The sequence below is a fragment of the Macrobrachium rosenbergii genome, chromosome 11 (assembly GCF_040412425.1).
Source record: "Macrobrachium rosenbergii isolate ZJJX-2024 chromosome 11, ASM4041242v1, whole genome shotgun sequence".
Lineage (NCBI taxonomy): Eukaryota > Metazoa > Arthropoda > Malacostraca > Decapoda > Palaemonidae > Macrobrachium > Macrobrachium rosenbergii.
Window position 1 is genome coordinate 28,421,809 of NC_089751.1, and position 17,945 is coordinate 28,439,753.

General features: G+C 34.0%; 1 protein-coding gene across 15 annotated transcripts in view; it reads right to left on the reverse strand.

Annotated features, from left to right (window-relative positions):
- LOC136843271 (protein abrupt-like) overlaps positions 1-17,945 on the reverse strand; it is a 196,769-nt gene that overhangs the window by 53,202 nt on the left and 125,622 nt on the right. For 7 of the 15 annotated variants that reach the window (XM_067111424.1, XM_067111429.1, XM_067111426.1 and 4 more), the window contains one exon: positions 1,882-1,899. The exons of the other annotated variants lie outside the window; for them this stretch is intronic. In XM_067111424.1, coding sequence (XP_066967525.1) covers positions 1,882-1,899 — 18 coding nt within the window. The remainder of the gene's footprint in view (positions 1-1,881; positions 1,900-17,945) is intronic. 15 annotated transcript variants of the gene reach the window in all.

Here is a 17,945-nt window from a genome sequence, read left to right on the forward strand (position 1 = left end):
ACTTTGAGACAAAAGAATATGAGGTAAATATTTTTACTTGATGTGTAGGCATAAGAAAGTCACTTGAAAGAAAATATCTATTAGAATACAGTAATTTGGCACCCACTTATCATGATAATGTACATGAGTATCACTAAACTTGAAGATGATTTAGATATAAAAGATTAATTTCTATGAAAGCAAATGTTTACTGAAGAGACATGCTATCCAAACCCATCAATAATAATCTGCCTCACGACAAAAGAAATCCCAAGAAAAAAAAAAAAAACTGGAAAGAAACAAACCTACCATAGTTGTTCTATCTGCCAAGTAGCTGTTTCTGCTTCTCTATTGATGGCTCTGGACAGCCATCTTAAAAGCATATCTACTTCAGCAGTTATTCATCTCCTTCAATTGAATTGTCCTCACATTCAATCTTAGCCAATACAGTACTGTATAGAAATGTTCATAATTTTACGAGAGGTGGGTGCCAATCTATTTTTCAAGATATTTCCACTAATGACTTTGGTATGCATATGACCCTATAAATTAAATACTGTGGTTTAAAATATTCTCTGTACAATTATTTTTTCTTTACTTCTAATAAAACCGAATATGCCACACTTCCTAATGTCATCAAGTCACTTTTCTCCTAAGTTTGTAATGCAATGTATATTCAGTGGTGTTTAACTCTCAGTAGCCAAAATGTTAATCTCGGATGACATATAAGACTACCTTTCCTGACTCTTCAATTTCTTTTATGGGCTGAATTCTCCATTAATACCATTCCCCACCTTTTTTTAACCTTCTTGAACATTCTAACAGAAAAATACTGTAATATATTCATAATAATATCTTCAAGGAAAATACTTTACACCTCAAAATTCCAAGATATTCACACAGATTAGTATTTTGTGGAAATCTAAGCGCTATTACTAGTAAACTACCTTTGGAGGAAAAAGTAAGGAGAGTTTATAGACCCACCAAGTACCCTTGCTCAATTTCAAGTCAGATTGAATTCAGGTATGAAGATTCGATCTTTAACAACAGACTGTAAAATGAGATGGAATCTAAACCAATAGTTCTAAACTCAAGAAACCTCATAAATTTTGTAAAGAATCCACCATAATCTAATATCTTTATAAAAAAACAAGGCAAGTTAACTTCTGATGTCATACAAAATTTCCATTTTAAAACGAGTTAAATCCTATAACAAGAAACCACAGGATACAACTAAAATATAATAAAAAAATAAACTGATTGTTATAACTGATTATACTGTCATCTTTTTCAATACTGCTACTGCATGTCATACTGCATTTATGATGGTTTTCCCTCATCAGTTACGTAAAATACCATTTGTCACCAAATGAAGCACTTAGACAAGCTAAAACAATTTGCTCATATCTACTAATTAATTATCACTGTAAAGGATCTTACTATAACTTCATAAAGCACCTGCAAGTCAATCAGTACCTCAGAAAGATCTCTGTAGTCACACTAATGGTTTTAGTTTATATCTAGCAATGTTAAAGCAATTCAAATCAATCTTGAAAACTCTTTTAATCCAAATTATAGCAGTTTTAATCAAGACAATGAGAATTTTCACTACCTACACAATTTAGCTAAATATCTAAGTAATGGCATTACTATTCAAACATTATTACAAAAAGGAAACTTGGTAGAAATATTAATCATCTTAATTTTGATACAATGCTCAAGTTCCCTGAATTTACATGAACAAGTGTACTGTACTGTAGTATCTGCAAATGGATATTTCAACAGTTTGTATGAAGTTATATGTCCCCATGCACATGAATCCAGTTATAATGCTAAACATGCAACATACCATTGTCTGACTTTAAAGAAAGACTCCACATAAGTTTAATGGATTGTACTTACACGATTCTATATTCACTCCTTATGTTCATGGGGCAAGCATGAAAAACAATCATGGAAAATCATTTTCCTTCACTCTGGGAATTTTCAAATCAAGAAATACTCAACACCAAAACACAAAATTAAATTTAAGATTCAATCAGCAAAATCACTTTAACAAAAAAAAAAAAGGTGAACAAAGTAACTTCCACAAATATAAATACCAACAAAACTTTAAAAATGTTTTAAATTACCAAATGTACTACAACAGCTACTATATCTTGTACAATATGACAGATCCTACAACCTTATAAATTACTTATGTTTACTGAGGGAAATTAATCCATTGTTAGTGCATGTCAATTTGTTCCACACTAAAATAGAAAACACATCTTAAGGATGTATGAGGTACACAAAATGTAAACAGCTTAAACACCACATTCTCATCACCAGAACATACTTCAAAAGCACAAAATAAAGACTTATCACAATAGTAAAAACCAATCTTACTAATTAGTCCAAGACTTTAATAACTATATAAAGGCAGAAAAGTTTCAAACTGTGCATTTTTTATTTTTCTTGTTAATTCCTTATCTCCTGCATTCTAAGTCTCCTACATGGTTAATTAAACACTGATCAGGGGTACATAAAACCCTCAATTAAATAAAATATTTGTGATGGCTTCTTGTTCATAAAGCTTAAATCCAAGAAAGGTTCGTTAAAGGTGTGTTTGCGAGTATTTGCTGCCATATAAGTAACCTCTGAAAGCACCAGCATTTAAGTGATTTGAGTTAATGTCTTCCATAGGTCTTAAGTGCTAATTTCATAAAAACCCTAACAACTTGATATATTTATAAACTGATAGTTTTTAAGTCTTGTGTTGCTTCCTGCAGTACCAGCTCCTGATTTAACAAAGTGTCATATTGCAACTCATACTAATACAGCACAGGTATACCTTTTCTATTTTAAGTACCATAACAGAAAACTACAAAGCTTGGAATCTTTGGTGCGATTCAAAGCTTTTGGTACCGAAGAATGTTGTATCATGCATCAATAGGTTCACTAAAGGCAAAAGTTTTTCATCCCTGACAGACAAATATTATTCAGAAGTTTCTTCAGCGATTTTGGGGAAATGTTTTTCATAGATACTTTTGCTGGTATAACTACAGTATTTCTTTCTATTGCTGTACAGTGCCATTCCAATGACTTCTGAGAAAATGGATACAAAACTTATGAGCAAATAAGGCTAGTGTAAGGTTTTCACTTCACATTATTACCTTTAGTGAAAGAGATGTCACAGAAATAAAGAGAACAACAATCATTTCCTAAACTACTTATGAATATTATGAAACATCATATATTAACACAGGAAAAGTCTAACAACGCTAACAAATGCTGAAATTGCCAAAATTTTAGGTAGTCATTGCACGTGTTGCAGCCACTTAAGAAACAGAATTTTTGTGATCATAAAGCAATAAATGAGAGAAAGGGGTCCGAAAGGTGTGAAATCTCGCTAAAATATCAGACACACTCAATATGTGCAATTCAGGCATTTCATAAACCAATACAGGCAGTCCTCGGTTATCAGCGGGGGCTCCGTTCTGGGGGTGTGACGATAACCGAAAATCACCACTAACCGAAAATCGGTGATTTCCGGCGCTTTTTCGGGCTTATCGGCGCCGAAAAGTGCCGATTTCCGGTTATTGGTGCCTCTTCTCGGTATGTATTGGCGCCGATAAGCAGAAATCGGTGATTTTCGGCGGCGAAAATTGCCAATTTTTGTCGCTAGACAAGCGCCATAAAACCGAATCGTCGTTAACCGAGCCCACCGTTAACCGGGGACTGCCTGTATGTCTTCACCATTCTTGAAAGAAACAAAAGGCCTAAAATTAAAGTGCTTTCCTTTGGATCCTTCTGTTTTACCCCTTCCCCTACTGGAAAAGTCCGAGTCAGAAGAAATATGTCCCCTGCCCATGAAAAGAAGACAAAAATGAAATCAAGAACTGTATCACTACCAATATTTGAACACAATTTATTAAAAAGTATTTTTTAGTTATATGATTGAAAAATATCAAGAAGCTTTTAGAAGTATAAAACACAGGGATTTTTATCATTTAATATGACATCTTGAAAAACCTGTGCTTTTTAAATGAAAATTCTTTTAATGATGTCAAGTAAATCTAAGGGAGATATTTTTACCTATTTAACTTTTCCAAGAAAACCACGATGTATATTAGTCAAAACCAAATACTAAATGGATTGATAAAATTTCTCCATTTTAAACAGCAGTAAGGTCTTCATATTTCTTTTAATCATCATCGGTTAAATTAGTCCTCTCCAATCTTGTTTCTGTGCTCTTTCTGCCCAAACTCCCATTAGGTCTATGACTTCATCTATTCCTTTCTCCATGATTTCATGGGTCTTCCCACAGGTTTTCATCCTGCTACTGTATTTTCATATCTAACTGCTTTCTTGATCAACTGTACCTCATCCCTTCCATCACAAGTCTAAACTTTTTCAATCGGTGAGATTTTACTTTTTTTCCATGCCCCTTAATACCAAATCTCTCCTCCAATTTCTCATTCATCAAGCCCTCTTCCCACCACACTTCAACCATGAATCTTATCATTCCATAGTCGTACCTTTTCAAAACTTCCATTTTCCTTGTCTGTGCCCGTTTCTACTGCAGAGAGTAGTACAGGCCTTTTGTGTACCTACTGTAAATCTTTGCCATCTTGTTCAAAGCTCATCTGTTTTTCTGATTGGCTACTATATTTAAACACCAAGATACTTTTCTAATCGGAAAAACTATGAACCTAAGCATTAAAGTAACTGTCATCTTACACTTCTTAAAATTGGTAGCAGTCACAACTGACATGTATAAATTCTTATCAAACTATACAGAGTACAACATAGCCTACATCCAAATAAACACTCTATCATGTAAACACTTTGGCTTCTTGCTTTTTCCTAAAAACAGACCGCATATAATGAACATTTTCCATGACAAGAAACTTAAGACCAAGAAATTAAATCCTGCACAAGCTAAAGTAATAATAATTTCAAATGAATGAACTTTGGGATAATCAATACCATCATAAAGTTTCATTCTAAAAGTGTTCCTCAAAGTGAAACCTAATTTCATGCCATTTTACATATAGGAGGTCTTTCTTAAAAGTGGAAGATATGGTGATGTAGATATATAATAATAATATATGCATTGGGTTTTCATATTTGCGCTCATCAAGGTATTCTGAATAGCACATGAAGAAACTACCTTCTCTCACCTTAGTGGCACAAGTAATAAAGGAAAATTTCTTCAGTACATACAAGGCTCAAAGTTTAAGCCTTCTGAAAAGATTCAGCTGAAAGATTTTATCCTTCCATCTTACATAAACTGTTTTTGACAGAAATAATATAATAACAGGAATGAAAAGGTTTCTAATCTTAAACACAGCTATATGACAGATTCTGAACTCCATTAACTTGTACTTATCATTAATATTCAAAACCTTATCAGTACTACTGAACAGTATCTGAAAGGTTTCTTTTGGATAAGGGTAATTTTTCTAAAATATCACATTTCAAATAAGGCATGTCTACAAAAATAGTGTCCAGTGACAACATAAAATTCTGTTTACTTATGAGGCAAGGGAAAACTTAACCTCAATCCGGCGGCCTCATTATTAACCTCAATCCTGCAGCATCATTATCTAAGTGTTAGGGAAATGCTAAAAAAAACTCTTCCACTAAGACTCACTTTAAGGCTAGCCCAAAATAAAGGGGTAGATCCAAAATAGGTGACATGATTTGAACTTCTTTAGCCATCAAGAAATTAAGAGAACTAGTTGCTGTACAAGGTTATTACGTTGTCAAGTGAAAAATATCTACACGGATGAAGTGGGGCAATATCCTACTACTGGTACCTCTCCCAGTCATGTCCTAAAGACAATCATCTAGTAGTGCCATAAATCCTGATCCATCAAGAATGATCTCCTGAAGCAATGCCATGCCTATTGCAGTTAACCCTTCCCTTCTTCCTTTCTCAAAATAGTAGTTTCAGTCCCATTAATGCAGCATTTCTTCCAGATCCTTGTTTGCAATGGTAGCTTCTGGTAGAAGTTTTGCTTTTACTGAAATTTTTACTGGTCATGCAAATTTCAGGAACTCTTGCTTGTCTGGGTAATTTGGATGTGGTTATAAGACACACGAACTGCACATGGAAGTTCAGTATGAAGGCTCTCATAGGAAGCTTTGCCAGGGACCATCCCAAAGTATCCAAACTTCCTCTGCAAAAAGATGGTCAACACTGACACTGCTGTAGCCTGACAAAAACTTCAAAACTTCTGCCACCATCTTTCTGACCTCATGAATGCCTGAAGGTGGATAATAACTCTAAAAGAGCCAAACTAGCCATGGCCTAAGTTAAAGGAATTCACATGAGAGTGAATTATCCCTCCAGGATAGGAAGTCTCTCACAGAACCTAGATTTAGCATCCTCCACCTGTTACAATAACTTTGACTATTCTAACATCAGCATTCAAGAAATACACGACCCAAAAGAACCAGAGCCTGTGGGATAAATAACTGATTGTTTTGACTCAAATTACCGAGTGGTTCAAAGACTTGGAATCTTACTTCTTCCCACTGGCACATATTTTCCATTCCTAATGCATAGGTAATGTGTTAAAAAAACATCCTCAGTATTCTGGTAAATCACTATGACCTATGAAAAGGAAAACGAACACAACTTGCTTCTGAACTGAGCACCAAGCGCCAAACTACTCAGTGAGTCAATAATTTTTCCAAAAACTACAAAACAGAATATGGTGTCAAATTTTAGCCAATGCCCTCTCATTTTATGACTTGAAATATTACCTCAAGAGGTAATATTTCAAGTCTCCCCTAGTTTTCAACGTCTCTATTTAAAGTCTTTAATGCCATAAGAATGATATTTATTTCTCTGTTATTATTTCACCGGCTGACACGGGTCCCCGATCCAGAAAAAGGATTTTGACAAAGGAAAAATCTATTTCTGGGGAGGGGCCCGTGTCACCCGGTGAAATAATCCATTCAGCACTTATTTCTAGGTAATTCCGTTTGCTAGATACCAGAGAAAAGCTAAATGTAAAGCTGGGGTTACTACCCCCAGAGCGAGCTCAAGAAATGGAGTCGTATATGGTAAAGGGTGAGATTGTCACAATCACGGGACCCTGCCCTATAAAGATTCCCAATGTCAAAAGTCCCAACGAGAGAGGTGCCGATACAAGCCCATGCACTACTCGCGGACTGCACACAAGGCAATACTAGTCGCATTCCAAGTTAGCACCCACCCCACTAGAATGATGTTTACCATGGGAGGGAGAGAATGAAAAACAGGGGTGGGTCACCGGGTGACACGGGCCCCTCCCCAGAAATAGATTTTTCCTTTGTCAAAATCCTTTTTCTGGATCGGGGACCCGTGTCAGCCGGTGAAATAATAACAGAGAAATAAATATCATTCTTATGGCATTAAAGACTTTAAATAGAGACGTTGAAAACTAGGGGAGAATTCCACCCTGAACATTAGTAAGGTCCTCGAAATTCATGTAATGAAAATAATGTAAGTGGCCACTGCTCTAAGATCATGAGCTTTGGAATTGAACCTGAATAGGCTTGTATTAAGAAAACACTTGCTGCCTGATAGCAGACACAAGTACCTAGAAATAAGTGCTGAATGGATTATTTCACCGGCTGACACGGGTCCCCAATCCAGAAATCAATCAATATGCTGTTTTATGGATGCATACATTGCTTGAAATATATATTTAACAGCATTGGTAGGTTACATAAAAATAAAATAGGAAATTTTTCCTTTTGCCATCACCAAAACACTTGTCAAATTCAATCTTTATGGGTTTGAAAAAAATTATTAAGACAAGTCTAGGCTATTGTGTCTGCTGCTTAGCAATATTACTTGGACATAGGTATCAAAGCAAATGACCTCAGCTTTCCTCTGTTTTCTAATGTAAGTGGGAAATAGTGGAAATAAATACATTTTCAGGGTACTTTCTGAGAAAAAGACTTGTATAATTTTAATTTTTTTTACATACCAAATATGCATCATATGCTCTGGTGTTTGTGCGGAATCTGTCATAACCAAGAAACAAAATTTTGTCTATACATGTAGACATTTACTATACTGTATATCCATATTGTTAAAAGTCAGACATGGCAATAAAAAAGTATTCTAATTACCATTGTTCATTATCCAGTCAGCCTAAAAAACTAATAGTTCTCTAATCAATAAATTTCTTCAGATCTTCACTGGGTTTGTCAGAGCTTAATTAGATCATTATTATCATTATATTATCAATAAATAATTTATCCATTCTGGGACTGGGAAATGTAGCCTATTCATTTCATACCCATGGGTTACATGAGTTTGAATAATCTTTAGGTGAGATAATATTGCTTCAACGTGGTGTTCTAGGGATTGAAGTCCAAGTATTGGTTTAATCTGTATCAGTTTCCCTTGTCAGTTCCATTACTCCACAAGACCATCCATTTATAAAAAAAAAAAAAAAATTTTTAGTGATCAAGATCACTTAAAGGAATGAGCATATTTGATCTGGTTATAGCAGTTACATCTTTGGCTGCTTCATCAGCAGCTTCTTGCCTTTAATGCCTACATGGGTTGGCTCTAACATTTATAATAGCTTTGTAAAATTTGTGGAATGAAAACTTATCATGATGCATCAAAGGAAATTAAGCTAAAAGGATACAGAAGGGCTTCTAATGCACTTCTAGCATCACTGAAAATTACAAATTTCTATGGTGCTCTGCTTATATGTAATCTAAACTGCAGGCCACATTCAAGACAGTTCTCTTGTGAAAACTAAAGCACTGGTATGATAGATAGATAGATTATACAATTAGGCTGAAGACCAAGCACTGGGACCTATGAGGTCATTCAGCACTGAAAGAAAAATTGAGAGTAAGAGGTTTAAAAGGTGTAACAGATGGAAAACCTCGCAGTTGCTCTATTAAACACTGTTAGAAGAGAGTGAAAAGATGGGAGAAAGAATATGAATGGAGGTACAGTAAAATGAATGAAAGGGGTTTCAGCTAGGGGCCAAAGGGGCACTGCAAAGAAGCTTAAGTAATGCCTACAGTGCGATGAGTGAGGTGCTCTGACTAACCCCCTACAGGGAAAGCATTGTTATGTAAGAACTGGATTTCTTCATTGGATGATATTGCAATAAACCCTACAGCAGATGGAGATTTGGAGCCATCAGTAGGAATTGCATGGTGTATACTTCTGCATCTTGTATGCTCTAACGTGCGCGCGTGTTATGTTGTTCTGAGGTATATGCAAAATTTTCAGACATATACCATAGTTTGTGTAAAGATCAATACTTTTAGTATAATCCAAGGAAACGATGGTGAATAACTGTTGATAAATACAGTATGTCTCTTTCATCAAGAAACTCTAAGTCTGAGAGATATACTTGCACTTTATTTGGTTACTGAGTCACCTATTTACTTGGGGAAAATTTTAAAAATCCCCTGCAGATACTAAGCCCTTCATGACAAAATGGATCTAAATTCCTTAACGCAAAGTCTGAAAGTGAGCTCCATATTTGGCTTCAATAACCTAAAATCGAATGCCTTTGTATACTAACATCAGGGTTGATCTTTCAGTTCCCTAAGTTATAACTGATGGCTTTTTCATCAGGCTTAGCACCTTTACTGTTTGCTTTTCAGTATGCAAATATGCTTTTAATGTTCTAGTGCATACCAAAGATTAAAATTAAGAATTTAAATTCAATCATAGGCATTAGAACAAAATATTACACTTATCTATAGGATTTCATTCATATTTAAAGAGGGCTGTCTTATAGTATGAAGAAAGTTCAAGTTACGATACTTTTGTGGTAAACTCATCATAATAATTCTGTAAGTCTTTTATCATTTCTTTAATTAATTGTTATGACAGTGATCATCCTAATTTGAGCTCCATTCAAATCTCATCAGACAGCCTCTCTTTGACCTTTGTTTTGATTAACATAAGTTTTTACTTCATTTTATTAAAGATATGTTCAGAAAATAAGGACTTAAATTTTGCTATCAGAGATTGCATAAAATTTAATCTGTACTACTTTCAATGCAATACATAAAAGTATTGTTACCATCAGATACCGACATGGAAGATAATTGTCACATTGTCAAATGAGGCTGCAATTTTATTAAAAACTTGTTTTACAAAGGATTCTACTTATTTGTTGTTTATCACAAGTCTCCTCATCAAACCACACAATGTATATCTGCATTTATAAATGCTTTTTACAGTCGACCCCCACCTATTCGCAGTTCCAGATTTGCAGACTTCTCTGTGGAACATATACACACATTATTAGCGGAAAATTCGCCTATTTGCAGTATTTTTCATAGAGAAATATTTTGCAAATAATTGTATTTTCTTATCATTTTTGTGACTAAATGCACTTTTTGTGATAAAACTATTAAAATATTCAGGTATAAGCATTTTTAGAGGATTTTTTGGTATTTTGAACTATCAAAATAAGCAGTTACAAGCATTTTTTGAGGAGTTTTACTTATTCACGGATTTTAGCTATTCGCAGGGGTAGTGGTATGCATTCCCTGCGAATACCATGGGTCGACTGTAACACAGTTCACAGTTACACAACATCAAAGGGAAATTAGATGTTGCAAAATCAGCATCCTCATCTTTCATTTCTTACATAGCATCTGAGTGCAATTAGATATTGCAGATTCAGCATCCTCAACTTTCATTTTGATATCAATTTAAACCCAGCAATGCTTTGTATCATTGGCATTTGATTTATTTATGAGAATTAAACTATAAAGCTACGCACTGGGGCACATCCATCCATTTGGTTTTTAAAGCAGTGAAAAGAGTGAGCTGGAGTGGTTGGACAGTAAGATGGAAGAAGGTAAACAAGAATGGAGGTAAAGCAAAATGGCTAGAAGTAAGTGGGTGCAACTGGGGGGCCAGAGGGATGCTGCATAAAACCTTTAGTAATGCCTACAGTGAATGGCATAATAGTATAATTTATGAAATAAACATAAAAGGACTGATGAATAGGCTCTTTGAAAAAATTACTCAGAAAAGTTGAACTGCACTACTCTAGTAACTGCAAAGAAACTCTGTGGATAAATGTCATTAATTCTGCCATCAAAACCACAGTTTTTCCAAATGACACTGAACTTATTACAACCCAAATAAGAGAGCAGAGATTAGATGAGGGATTCTTTACTATTTTAGATATCATGTTGATATTGATTAACTGCACAACCACGTACCACATCCATGGAATAATGTGTGGTAAAATACATCTTACTTTTCTAATTATTTGGAAAGAGGATATTTGTATGCTGGTACTACAAATGCCAATAATTAATTGCTTAATAGGAAATTAAGAATTATTCACAGAAATATCACTCACTTGAAATAATTACACAGTAGTGGACTAACAACATAGATCAGTTTTCAAAACATTTTGCATAATAGAGAATGAATAGTATAAAAGGCAAAATCATAGGTGCTTGGGCCAACACAACCATTCCATGCCAACTTTACATGGCTAGATATCAGCACCAAAGCTACAAGACATCTTTAAAGCTGTTAGGCCGAATGATGTAGGATCTTGTAAAGAGCCATATACAGTATTGGGCTCCTATGCCGTTAAATAGTAGAATACTATTTTTATTACATGATTAACTCTCAACTTAATATGTACATATATGCAGTGTGCCAATTTTACCTGTGCCATTTACATACCGTGAGTTGTGAGTTGATGTTTTGACAGTGGAGTTAATGTGTATGTATATATACGAGTATATACAGGTTGACCATCACTAATCCGGCATCACTGGGACCTGGAGGGTGCCAGATTAGCCATTTTGCCGGATTAGCCATTTATTAGGCTAGAATACACGAAACCCAGTAGCTAAGCATATCATCTTAGAATTAAAATATCCCATAAATCAGTACAAGTTGGATAATAAAGAAAAGACAATTATCAAATACAGGTAGTGCTCGAGTTATGATAATTCGACTTATGATATTTCGAGTTTACGATTACGATGGGGTTAACAATTAATACCGGTACGAAAATATTTAGGAAATATTTTTAGAATTCGCGCAGGCGCAGGCAGCAGGTACAATCAGGCAGCGAGAGAGACCAAGTCACAATAGAAAAACTTCTTTTCCTCCATCTCTTTATTCCATCTGCTAGTTAAAAAAGTAATAGAGAATGATAAAAGTACTGCCATAAACAACCGAACGGGAAACTGTTGTTTTGCTAATAATCGTATCGGATAACAACTGTTTTGCTTGTATTTCAACCATCGTACGGTAATACAAAATTACCGTAGTTATGTTACAAATGACGTTGAGTACTGTACAATAGGACTGATATATTTTTTACACTATATCCTTATTCGCTTTGGAGAAAAGATCGGCAGGGAAATATACTGCTACTGTAACTTAAAGCTGTAAGTTGTAGCTGAAGCTGAGAAAACAATGTTCAAGCTGCTAATGACTATAAATTATCGTGCATCGGCAACATGGATGAAACTTGACCGTAAATAAAACTGGAGAGAATGTATTTTAATCAAAACTACTGGGCATGAAAGAATACAAATTACTACTGTTTTCACGCAGATAAAAGATAAATACGTAAAGTTCGTATTATGATGAAATCAAGAGAAAATAGCGAATGGAATCTTGATTTTTTTTTACACAAAACAAACATGCCCCAAAACGGCCAGCCGTGATTCCCGCGAACGTTATATATTAACGAAAAAATAGCTAAATTAATTTCACAACGAAACGTATTTAAGTTATATTTCGACTTAAAACACTTCGTACAACGAAAAATATCCGTGTCCCAAATAAATAAAGTATCCATATTCATTTACGCTAACTAGAAGCAAGAAAAGCGCTTTGAACTTAGTTAAATCCGGCGAAATAAACACCGCGATACCGATTCCCAAAACAAAACATTGATCGCAATTTATAATACCATTGGAAACAATGTAGTAAAGCATAACTTTTTAAAAGATCCATGAAAAAGATGCACATTTGTTATGTTGATGTTTGTATAATACTGTTAATAAGTGAATAGAGTTCAGTATAATGTAGGCTAGGCTACCAGTTTGTTGATGCAGCACACTGCGCCACCAAATCGAAGCGGCCGGCGAGCGAGTTAGCACAACGACCCAGGAAATTTGAAAATTCGTGCGGAAACATTGGAAATTACTCTAGTCGAAATTTGTGCCGGATTACTGATTGTTCCGGACTACTGATTGCCGGATTAGTGATGGTCAACCTGTGTATATATATATATATATATATATATATATATATATATATATATATATATATATATATAGACAGTCTCCAGTTATTGGCGATCTGGTTTATTGGCATTTGTCTAATGACAAAAATTGGCGATTTTATATATATATATATATATATATATATATATCACCTATATATATATATATATATATATATATATATATATATATATATATATATATATATATATATATATATATATATATATATATATTATATATATATATGATATATAATCGCGCACTGGTTTATTGCCGAATGACATATCAAAATATGCGTCCGAGGCACCGATAACCAAAAATCGGCACCAATAAGCCCTGAAAATTGCTGAAAAAGCCCTCAAAAATCGCCGATTTCTGGTTATCAGTGATTTTCCCTTATTGTCACACTGTCGGAACAGAGGCCCTGCCAATAACCGGGGACTGCCTGTATATATATATATATATATATATATATATATATATATATATATATATATATATATATATATATATATATATATATATATATATATATATATATATATATATATATATATGTATATATATGATTTTTTTCTTGCTTTCTTTTCAAGTTCAATCTGCTTAAACATGGATCATCTAGGCATCAGTCAATCTTGTGGATCATACCCAGACAATAACAATGCCTCCCTTTTCCTTTTCATCCCAATTTTCTTCATTTTCCTCGTCTAATGCATCACTTAGTTTATGAAAGAATCAATAGATAAGTAGAAGAGTAAATACACAAAAGTTGAATGGTCAAGAGCATGTAGAGCAGAGCTAATATGGTATATTTTTGCTTTTTGCTGACAACCTGGGGTGAACTGCTTTGGGATCCCCAGCAGTCAGCTAAGAGCTCGCCCAGCAAGCATTTAGGGTACCCAGGTTGTCAGCAAGAAGCAAAAATATACCATATTAGCTTATTAGCTCTGCTCTACATGCTCTTGACCATTCAGCTTTTGCGTATTTACTCTTCTACTTATCTATTGATTCTTTCATAAACAAAATGATGCATTAAGTGAGGAAAATGAAGAAAATTGGGATGAAAAGGAAAAGGGAGGCATTGTTATTATACGGGTATGATCCACAAGATTGACTGAGGCCTAGATAATCCATGTTTAAGCAGACTGAACTTGAAAAGAAAGCAAGAAAAAGGAATCATATATATATGTTGAAATTATACAAATGTGAGATTTATACCTTTTTAACATCTTCCTTTGATACAATAACCATGTGCTTCCAGTTTAAAATATATAAAAAAAACAAATTCTGTACAGTACTAATGAATGTTTTTCAGGAATTTATATTGAACTGCATAATGCCAAAATGTTTTCAGGACATTCAAGATGGCTAAAAATATTTTTCAGGACCCTATTTTCCAAAAAGCTGTCTTAAAAGTTTGTCGAGTGTGTTGGATATTGCTAAGAATATTCTTTGAGTATTTCTGAAAGTTCCATAAATGGGTTTTTTAGTTATCTATTTCCTGAATTATGGTAACTTTACAACCAATTTTCTTGGCAAGTGTAAGATTAGTAGAGGAATAACCCAAAAAGATTAGTAGAAGAATAACTACAAAAATAAATATGAGTAATGTGGTGTCACTTCTAGCTAAAAAGTGTTAAGATTAGTAGAGGAATAACCCAAAAAGATTAGTAAAAGAACAACTAAAAAAAAAAAAAAAAGTGATGTGGTGTCACTCCTAGCTGAAAAGGTGGATTACCAGCTATGATGAAGTCAATAAACTTGTTAACACTTTGTCTCTAGAACTTAACTGAAACTTTTAAGGCTGTATATATGAAATTTAATTTCTTAATACTCAGAGCCATACTTATAACAGGTCTGTCGTTAATACGAGTCCATTCTTAAAATTTTCTGCCATACAACTTGTTGTGGCATATCCAGTTTGTAAATAGGAGATTTTGAAAATTCTACATAGCTGGCTATATCTTTGTAAATCAAGCATATAGTATGCTAATTTGAAAATGGAATCAGTGCTGGCATGAGGAAACACTTAATGTAATATCGTGTGACATAAAGGGCCTCTATCAAATTCCTCCAACCATCCCTCTCTCTTGCTTTTAATATCCAAAGCAGATCATCCTTGGTCTATAAAAATCACTGCACCATTTCTCTACAGTTCTTTGCTATCTGATTACCAGGAACTGCTTGCTTTGAGATCTGGAGAGAAATAAAGGAACTGTAATTTAATGTGAAATTTTGTTCAATGCATACATAAAGATGGGGATGGAAAAATAGTCGAGGCCAAAGTCCAGGGGCTGAGGCCCAGGGAATCTTTCAGCACATAATTAAAAGTTAAGAAATAGTAGCAAGTAAGAATATGGGTGTTTTTAAATATGATACTTTAAAGCTAACCATTTGGGTGGGGTAAGCAACTTACTTGTGGTCAGCATATGTACTCCATTTTGGCTTACCCCACATGAGGTTACAAAATTTTATCACTTGCTGTAAATTTGTTTTTCATAAAGAGTGCTGGTTATGTTGCCACGATGAAACCATATAATTTTACTTCCCTTTTGTAATTATAAAAATGTGAAACAAACTTACACAGTCAGAATGATGTGCTGAAATTAGCCAAGTACTGTATTTTAGTATAAAAAAAACATAAGAAAGATTTATAAATACTGTACTTTTTGCATCATGAAAATATATCATAAATTTTCTATCCAGTGATATAAAAAAATTGCTATTGACACTGTACATCACTTGTTACAAAAAAAGAAGTAATTTTTATGATTTTCTATTTTGTACTGGTAGAATGAAAATTCTCGTCCAACAGCCCTAATTGTGCTAAACCATCTGCAAACAGTCTCTGGACATCATCTACCCAGTCAAAATATTTATGGTCAATTTATTTTATTTTCTAGGAATGACATCATTTGACATCATCAGAATTTCAATGAATGAAATTTGCATATGATTAGAGTCTCTAAAGGTTAAAACAATGAATGTACAAGAAGTCAAGTTTCAAAAAATGATAAAAGGTTTAATTAAAAACTTTATAATTTATTAAAAATGAATGTTATTGAAACAAATGCGTTTTTTCATACACACTCATTGTATATATTGCCTTGTTTCAGTGGATGAAGAGACCTAGTAACATCTATATAAAACAAGTAAAAACTGTGCCGAAGTTTCTTTGGCGCAATTAAGTCTTCTGTACAAGGATATAATCAAGGCCACCGAAAACAGATTTATCTTTTGGTGGTCTCTGTATAATGCTGTATGAGCCAAGGCCCATGAAACTTTAACCACGGCCTGGTGGTGGCCTGTTCTATAGTGTTGCCAGATGCACGATAATGGCTAACTTTAACCTTAAATAAAATAAAAACTACTGAGGCTAGAGGGCTGCAATTTGGTATGTTTGATAATTGGAGGGTGGATGATCAACATACCAATTTGCATCCCTCTAGCCTCAGCAGTTTTTAAGATCTGAGGGTGGACAGAAAAAGTGTGGACGGACAGACAAAGCTGGCACACAATAGTTTTCTTTTACAGAAAACTAACAGGGACGTAAACATAGTATGTGATGGCCTAGTAGATGTGACCAGGCACTTTTGCCTGTATTCAAGATTTTAACTTTTAAAGCTATGCTGAATGTTCTTGATTCCTCTTTGGGCTTCCATATCTTTTTTTAAAACTTTTTCTTCCACAAAAACATATGATCTTCCTCATAGTGCATGGCAATAAACTTCAATTCTTTTTAAGAGACTATAGCTTACTTCAGTCTATGTTAATACTACAACACACATACCCGTAAGGTGTTCATATGATGTGATACATCATGAAAATTTACCCTAATTATTGATGCTTGGATATATGATATGATGCTTCACATCCATCTGTTTTTCCTTGTTCTCTCCTCTCTTTAGCTTCCTTTACTTGCTCAGGTTGTATTGTCACGATCCAAATCACATCTGTTTTCATAATTTTCCATTTGGTGATAATTTTTATTTTTAATCTTTAAAAAAAATTCTACAAACTCTTTGCTAGATCTCTCAAACACTTTGTTTAAAGGTTAAGTTCATCAGACGGTAATTACTCTATTCCTCAAAACTTTTTTCATCATTGACATGGAATTGAAGTCTTTAAATCTGTCAAGCTATTATGGAAAATATGACATTATCACTGGTTTAATGCACTCCTTTCAACTTACTTTGGGTATTGAAGGGCAGCCATTAAGTAAAATGCATCCAGTTCACAGACACCTTTCATTTTGTACTCAATTGCCATAACCTGACTACACATTGGTTTTGCTTTATTATAACCCATTTCAAAATCCATAAACCCTGTTACTTGCTCATTATAGTAAGCTTTGGCAATGTCACAATTATTTATGGGAAATCCATATCCAGTAATGATGCCTCCACTCTTTGCAGCTTTGTCTGCATCTTCATATCTTTTATTGCCCAAATGAGCAATGATCAAGCAAAGTTCAACAATTAAAATACATGCAATTTCCTAAGTGGTGGAAAGAGTAATCTGTTTAACAAAGGAATTCTTTGGAATCAATGAAAATTATAGCTTCTGAGACTAATTTTTAACAATCTTAATTGGAGATAAGATCTGCTGTGTCAACAGATGCCACACCAGGTAATGCTAACTGTGGTGTAACATCACTAAATACTGAATTTAAGAATGTCTCATATTCTGTATGTTGAAAATTTCCCCTTTGGTGTATA